The sequence below is a fragment of the Orbicella faveolata genome, unplaced genomic scaffold, assembly GCF_042242905.1.
Source record: "Orbicella faveolata isolate gen_17 unplaced genomic scaffold, um_ofav_v1 contig_47, whole genome shotgun sequence".
In the NCBI taxonomy this organism is placed as follows: domain Eukaryota; kingdom Metazoa; phylum Cnidaria; class Anthozoa; order Scleractinia; family Merulinidae; genus Orbicella; species Orbicella faveolata.
This window is the reverse complement of record NW_028301577.1, coordinates 8884837-8892610: the sequence shown is the minus strand read 5'-3', so window position 1 is coordinate 8892610 and position 7774 is coordinate 8884837. Positions and strand designations below refer to the sequence as shown.

Here is a 7774-nt window from a genome sequence, read left to right as displayed (position 1 = left end):
AGAATAAATAATGACGAATCAAGAGTCAATCAAGGAAGCTTTTACAATGTTTGTATTGGAATTTTCTTTTGACGAATAAGGATATCCAGAAGAAAATAATTATCTCGAAGTTTTACATCCTCGAAAGTCAATTAATACAGGAGCTATTTTTCATACATGAACCGAATGACTGTTTATGTTGAATCCAGTTTTCCTTCTGGTTAAAAACTGAAATGTGGAAGAATTTGACCCTTTCATTATCAAATAATCTATGACTTATTCAGAATTTCATACTTACCAACCATGTAGGATTACAGGAAGAAAGTAACGAAGTAATTATGGCGTTCGATGCTTTCTTTGCAGCACGAGGTTCGCTCGACTGTGGCAAGGTGCACAAATTTCCCGCCATCTAAGTGCTCGAGCCCACGATATGAAGCCACTGGCCAGATGGATGCGTACAAGCTGATGCGTAGTATGACATTGCGCAATTTTGAATTAGGAGATAGCGCGAAATAATTTTGCTTCCTTGAACAGTTTGCAAACCGGCTTGCACACTCTCGTAATATCTTGATCATCTTGACCTCGACAGTACACAATGAGCAACGAAAAGGTAGCTTTGTGTTTTTTGCATTCTTCTATGTGTTCATTTTTAAAATGTGTGTAAGTTTCAATGCTCAACAGATGAAATTCTAAACAGGTATCTGAAGAGGCTCCTGTCAGTCCAGAAATTCACTTCGAACCGCTCGTCAGCCTTCCTAAGGTTGATGTCAAATCACTTGAGGAAGACGAAGAGGCCCTCCTGAAACTGTAAGTGTATTTATCTCTTGAAATGTTTAAACTTGAAGTTCAACTGACTTTGCAAATGCTCAATCGTTACGTGGTAATATTTGTCCGTTTTAATTTGTGAACCCAAACAGTCGCGCCAAACTGTACCGATTTGAAACAAGCGGTGAAGAAAACGAATGGAAAGAAAGAGGTGTCGGTGAGGTGAAGATCTTGAAACATGGCGATAAGGGAACACACAGAATCCTCATGAGAAGAGACAAGACGTTTAAAATCTGTGCAAATCATTACAGTAAGTTTATGTTTCTCAAAAAATTCAACTCATAATCGCCACGATGGCGATATTAAATTTTGTATTGAACGTCCTGTTTACAGTCGAGCTTTTCCCAAAGTGTTTGCTAAGCACGTTATTTTCCTGCACTGAGTCGTGGTAAGTCTCTATCAATGTAAGAATTCTATCCATTTGAAAGCCACTATCTCAAACTCCCAAGGGAAATTTAACAAAAGAGCGAGATAGTGGAGGTTATAGATAGCTAATGGCTGAAAAAGCACATCCAAGGGAAATGTTGTGAGTTCAAGTTAGTGGGAGTGCAAGATATCTGAGTTAGAGATCTAGTGATAACAATCAAACTTCGGTTCAGTTTCTGCAGCTTGCAAGAACCTATGGAAAGTATTTTTTCATTTCTTTACCACACAGTCATTCACACAGAGTTTATTATAAAGAAATGGAACAGATTTAAACTTTTGCATTCTAATATAACCTGAATATAACATGTGTATTTCTCTACTGTCCTAGTCACAAAAGGCATGGAACTTAAAACAAATTGTGGTAGCGACAGAGCGTGGGTTTGGACTGCGCTGGACTTTGCCGATGAGGAAATGAAAACTGAAACACTGGCTATTAGATTTGCCAATGCAGAAAGTAAGTATTACTAACCCTGTCAAAAGAACATCCAGTTTGACTGTTCTTTTGACGGGAACTTTGGAGTATCGCAGCTCAATATGCCAATATTGATTGACAGTTTGCTTCATGCAACTTGCAATCATTGATTCAAATTAGCTTTTCAAGCAAGAACTGTCAAGTTCTGTTTGAGTTTTGATAGGTTTTGGTTTTCACTTTTTCCAAATAAGAAATTATACTGCTTATTGTCAAAGGCATATTACAGAGTAGGAGAAAATAGTGGCAGTTTGAGTTCAAATTGGGATCCATGCATTAAAATTGAATTGCCAAGCAAATTTGAATTTTTTAGCCTAATTTCCAGTTTGGCGATCTCTACTCAAAGGGTCTGATATTTCTTTTAATCTGTTGATAAACTGTCAACCAATGAGTTATTATTTTATCTCTCTCTGTAGTATTGTTTACTGCTGTCAGGAAAAATGAAAGCCAGAACTTCTTAAGGTTATTTCCCAGAATTGCATTGTGCATCCTTACTGCGCATAATTTCACGCGTGATTAGCACGTGGGCATTAAAAAATGGCGGCTTTTTCTTTACAGCTGGACCTCACCAAAAAAGTAAATCATCATTTTCTCGCAAACGAGTATGGTGACCTATCATTTTTTTCTGTTGTTTTGAATTGACTAATAAATTTCTCTGTGTAAAATAAATATGGACCAATTCTTAGTGTAGAACAAAAAGCAATCATTGGAGACGTGAATTTAGCACGCAATTGTGACTACAATCATGGTGTATGGGTATAACACATAATATACATGGGTATAAACAAGGTGCTGTTGCTCCTAAACAAACATGGGGACCCCTCATTTTTATTTCAAAATTTAAGTTCCCATAATATAAAAAATCAATAGGCAAAGTTTGACAAAAATCTCAGTGAAGGTTCTATTTCAGTGGAATGACCTTAAAAGTGAAGCAAAACTTGCTAACGTGCTCAAGCAAATTAAAGTGAAAAAACGTTCTTGGTTAAAAAAGATTAAAAAACATAAGCGTTCTGCTATCAGTCTATAGCCTTTAAGGAATGAAAAATGTAAGCACGCAAATGGAATATATACAAAAAGGGGTGCAAAACATTTTATAAAAATAGAATACAAAAAGAAGTGTGAAAAGAGCTAAAAAATAAAAATATAAGTAAGGTCTAATTACAATAAAATGGAGTATTGCTTAGGCAGCGGTTTTGAGTTATTATCCACGTCGACAGTTTTAGCTGTGTGCCAGGGTTCTAGTGTTTTTCAAATGCAGTAATTCCCTTTGTCAATAACACAAGCATTATCAAAGTCAATGGAGTGGTTGTTTTGTCACGCATGGTTTGCAACATCTGAGCCCTTTATATAGTTTTTCAAATTTCATTGATGTTCCTTTTTTCGGGTATGGAAGCATCTTCCGGTTTCTCCTATGTAGTTCCAAGGACAGTCTTTACATTGGATTTTATAAACAACATTACATTGGAGATCTGAAGGTTGTCTGAACTTCAGAGACCGGAATTCTTGTTGAAGGGTTTTGAATGGTTTGTTGACCACACAGATTTCATTGTTGCGGAGTAATCTTGGAAGAGGCTCGGTTAGGCCACTGATGTAAGGGAGGCATGGAAAACCCTGGTACGTATCCGATGGCTTGGCCCATTCGAAAAACATAGAAACCAGTTCTTCTGGTGGAGGAACTGTAGGTGAGGGTGGCTTCTTATTGAGAATGTTAGAAATAAAAGCCGATGGGTACAGGCTGTAGCCATTAGCTTTGAACGCAGCCCTGACGTGGTTTGTTTTCTGTGTTTTTCCTTCATGGCTGCTAGGGAGGCTGGATGCCCGGAACAGAAGGGTCGAGGCTGTACTGATTTTGTGTTTTATTTCACAGTGGGAAGAGAAATCCAAGTATCGATCTGTGTGGGTTGACTTCTGATACACGTCAATGACGGCAACACCATTTCTTCTGGAAACCAAGGTGTCCAAGAAGGCAATTTGACCACTGTTTTCAAGTTCAATAGTGAAAGAAATTTTGGGATCGGAGACATTTAGAGTATTGTGAAAGGAAGAGACAGTGTCCTTCTTGATAATCATGGAAGAATCAACAAAAATTTAACAAGAGTTCAACAAGAATTCCGGTCTCTAAAGTTCAGACAACTTTCAGATCTCCAATGTAATGTAGTTTATAAAATCCCATGCAAAGACTGTCCTTGGAACTACATAGGAGAAACCGGAAGATGCTTCCAAACCCAAAAAAAGGAACATCAACAAAATTTGAAGAACTATACAAAGGGCTCAAATGTCACAAACCACGCGTGGCAAAGCAACTACTCCGTTGACTTCGATAATGCTTGTGTTATTGACAAAAGCAATTACCGCGCTCAAAAAACACTAGAATCCTGGCACACAGCTAAAACCGTCGACACAGACAATAACTCAAAACCGTTCCCTAGGCAATACTCCATTTTACTGTAATTAGACCTTATTTACATTTTTATTTTTTAGCTTTTTTCACACTTCTTTTTGTATTCTATTTTCATAAATTTTTTTTTGCACCCCTTTTCATATATATTCTGTTCGCGTGCTTACATTTTTCATTTATTAAAGGCTATAGACTGATAGCCAAAAACTTATGTTTTTTAATCTTTTTCAACCAGAGAGTGTTTTTTCACTTTAATATGTCTTATCCTGGTTACAGCTCTATTTTATGCTCAAGCAAATTTGAATTGTAAGTTACAGTTTGCCTCAAGAAAACTGTCAATCAATCAACGTTACTAAGTTCCTGTCAAAAGAACGTCTGGTTTGACAGTAATTCAGACTCCAAATAATATATATTTAATCTAATTGACTTTGTCTGGTATATTTGTTTCTTTAACAGTTGTCCTTGCTTTATGATATCACTTACACAGGAAGCTTTTACACATTTTAGAAGTCCAAGTTGTGCTATTTCTATTATCTAAATTTCAATTTAATTCTGGAAAAAAGGACATTGTCTGGCTTTCCCCAAATCCTGTTTTCGTGTTTCCACAATGTTTAAGCCAAAAACAGTTCAGGGTAAAAAATTAATAGTTTGTGCCTTCTTATTGTACTGATGTACTATTTATGACTTAACTTTTGCCAAGTATTATGATGCATGTACATGACACAAACTGAGGAAGGCAAAAGCATCAGTATTGTACATGTTTTCCTTCTTGAGTAATGAATGCTTTTAATGTTACATACAGATGCTAAGAAATTCAAAGACACATTTATCAAGTGCCAAGGAGAGTTGCCAACAGACGAGACAACAGATGAACAAGAGAGCAACAAGCTTGCGAAAGAACTTGAAGGTCTTAAAGTCAAGGAAAGTAATGATGAAGAAGACAAAGAAAACAAGTCAGAAAATAAAGACAATGAAACTGCTAGTAAGAGTAGTGAAACAGAAGAAAGTGAAACTACAAAAGAAGATAAATCAGTGGAAAGCGAGGATACACCAGAAAAATAGAGTGTTAGTAGTATTGTAGAACAGATAACATTGTATGTGTATCGCAAGTATGTCATTTTAGGCTGAAATGAGTTATTCAAGAGTAAGTACTTTGCTCTGCTTTCCAGAGCTTTGGCAAAAAGGCCTTCTTTGGACATTATATACGACCAGTAGTTGACCTTATTCACTAATGCTGCAAAACAGTTACAGTTAATTGTATGCAATCTAGACAGTCTAACTGACGTTAAGGCATTTTAAACCCTCTACTGACAACCTTTTTGTGTCTGCTTGTACATAATACACTTATTTGGACTTACAGCTACTTGTGCAGTGTTGATTAGTGACACTGTTTATTTCAGTCTGCAACTGAAAAGTGTTAAGTGACTCACAGCTCAGTTTAGCTAATCTTCATGGCCAATATTTTATTATGATTGCCTTGAATCTAGATTTCAGTTTGCACCATTCATGAGTAAGGTCTCTTTGCAGCAACCATATTAACAGCTCTTGCAGGTTGAGTAGCTTCACAATCTCATTCCAACTTGATGGATGTTCGCTGTTATGAAACAAACTATGAGGCAAGGCTAACTTCAGAAACTTTCACTGCTCTCAAGATATCAATGTTTATAAGAAAATCAGAATCAATGGCTGAGTTTTACACCCATATACACTGTACAGTATTGTACTGTAGTCAATATTGTTTTGTAATTTAAGTGGTGCACTTTGGGTGTATCTGGGTAGCACTCATTTTGGCCAACAACTAATTCACCAGTTTTCCATATTTACTTTTAGTTGTAATTTTTTTTTGATGTCATCAAATTTTAAAATTCGTAAATTCCTGATCCAGCTGCAAAGCTGTCTTTTGTATATTTTAGGACTACATTATTATATATGCCAACAGTATTACTCAGTATGTACCATTTCGATAGTTTAAGAACATTTTTTTTTTTGGAATTTCCAAGGTCAAGGATGTCATTTTTTGGATTTAATACCAACATGATATTATTAATAAGAAAGCTAATAATATTTATGGCAAACTTTATTTAATTTCACGTTATTTTCCTAGTGTTGTACACCAATTTGGTATTTGCACATACTATATAGCATACATGTAGTTTAAGTTGACATTTCCTTAAAACAATCTCTCTCATTAAGTTTTGAAAGTACCAAAGATTTAAAATTTGTACAGAATATTTTTCTCTGTTAGAACTTCAAATGCATTTTAGAATTTGATGACATCACAACAAAGTAAGGTACATTCATTGTTACCAAGTGTCATTCTCAAAACATGTCCTTGTAACATTTTGCTAACTTGATTTCTAGCTTTTCAGAACTCGAAGGAAGTATTTTTCTTTAATTAAAATGCCTTTGTGTAGATAGTTTGCACTTTCCTCGAAAACTAGATACCTTTCTTTCCTCTCAGATTAAATTTTGATTGCCCCCCTTTGTACAACTGAATTTTAGTTCTCTTTTTCATTTCTTTTCATGTCTATTGTGCTTCAGAGTATAACTCTGTTGTTTCCGAGAGTAGTTGTTGGTTTTGTTTTAGGGACATAAGTAATTTTGGGTTTGAGTTGATTTCAAATACCAGTATTATTGCTCTCCAGTAGTTTGATTTTTAGCTATTATATGATTAAGTGTATACTTTTAAAGATGTTGCTAAAATTTATGAAGCTGAATAGCGATATTTAATTTAATATGCAAAATAAAATTAGCACCTTAACTTGTTGGCAAGTACTTGGTAGAAAATTCAAACAACAATATTTTGCTCTTCTCTGCCTCCTCGGCCTGCGAACACAGACATATTTTCTATCCTTCAAACGAAGACTTATTTCTGGCTGCTGTTGGAAATACTGTCCCCTTGGCTTTTGAAAAGTCGGAAACCTTTGAAATTATTTTATGCTAAGTCTGGGATCAGGTTTACAAATTTTTTTTGACATGTACAGTTATAAGCCTGCAAATGAAGTGAGGCTGTGTTTTGTTAAGAAAACATTAAATAATGAGAGATCTGGCAGATGTTTCTCTTGGGAATGTGTCACAGGGTAGTCACTAATGGTGACAACCTTGACCAGAATATGCATCTGAATTCTAAAAATAACAAAGTTTGATGGAGAATGCACTACAAAGAAACAATTGCCATACTCTTGAAAGACCAGGTTTCTTGAGTAAATAGCACCTGATTAACTTTCTGTCTGGATTTGGGGGCTGAGCAGTTGCTGTCATGTTCTTGGGCAGGCCACTGTTTTGAGGGCCAACACAATGCTGGGCCCAGAGGGTAACCCTCCGATGGACCAGTATCCATCCAACATGGAGTAGAAATACTCTTAGTTGTCTCAAGTTACAAAAACAAAGCGGTTTAAGCACCAACCCAATGTACCACTTGGCTTCAATACTTTCTTCACCTACATTGGAAATTCTGAAATATTGAAAACTTCAAAAACTAATCCTTTCCATACAACACCCCACTACAGAAGAGTATTTTAAAACTGTTAAAAGTAGTAGTAAGCAATTGAAACATCAAAACGTCTGCACACAAATTTAAAATTATGTGGAGTGGGATCTTTTCAACCCAATACCTGCTGCTTTGTTCCTAACTAACGTAAGTTGACAAGAACACTGGTGATAAGAAAATACACATC

The 7774-nt window shown here is 35.8% G+C and overlaps 1 protein-coding gene across 1 annotated transcript; it reads left to right on the top strand.

Annotated features, from left to right (window-relative positions):
* The first annotated feature begins 443 nt into the window (after positions 1 to 443).
* On the top strand, positions 444 to 6858 carry LOC110052612 (ran-specific GTPase-activating protein-like). Its single transcript, XM_020758757.2, has 5 exons — positions 444 to 589; positions 677 to 786; positions 897 to 1054; positions 1559 to 1684; positions 4900 to 6858. Exons 1-5 carry the CDS (start codon positions 575 to 577, stop codon positions 5157 to 5159), a joined length of 669 nt encoding a protein of 222 aa, XP_020614416.1. The 5' UTR covers positions 444 to 574; the 3' UTR covers positions 5160 to 6858.
* Positions 6859 to 7774: the final 916 nt, after the last annotated feature.

What these genes read in the sequence shown, in the direction of transcription:
- LOC110052612 (XM_020758757.2), top strand. An exon ending in GAAGAGGCCCTCCTGAAACT is followed by an intron (nt 787 to 896) that starts GTAAGTGTATTT and finishes GAACCCAAACAG; the next exon opens with TCGCGCCAAACTGTACCGAT. An exon ending in TAGATTTGCCAATGCAGAAA is followed by an intron (nt 1,685 to 4,899) that starts GTAAGTATTACT and finishes TGTTACATACAG; the next exon opens with ATGCTAAGAAATTCAAAGAC.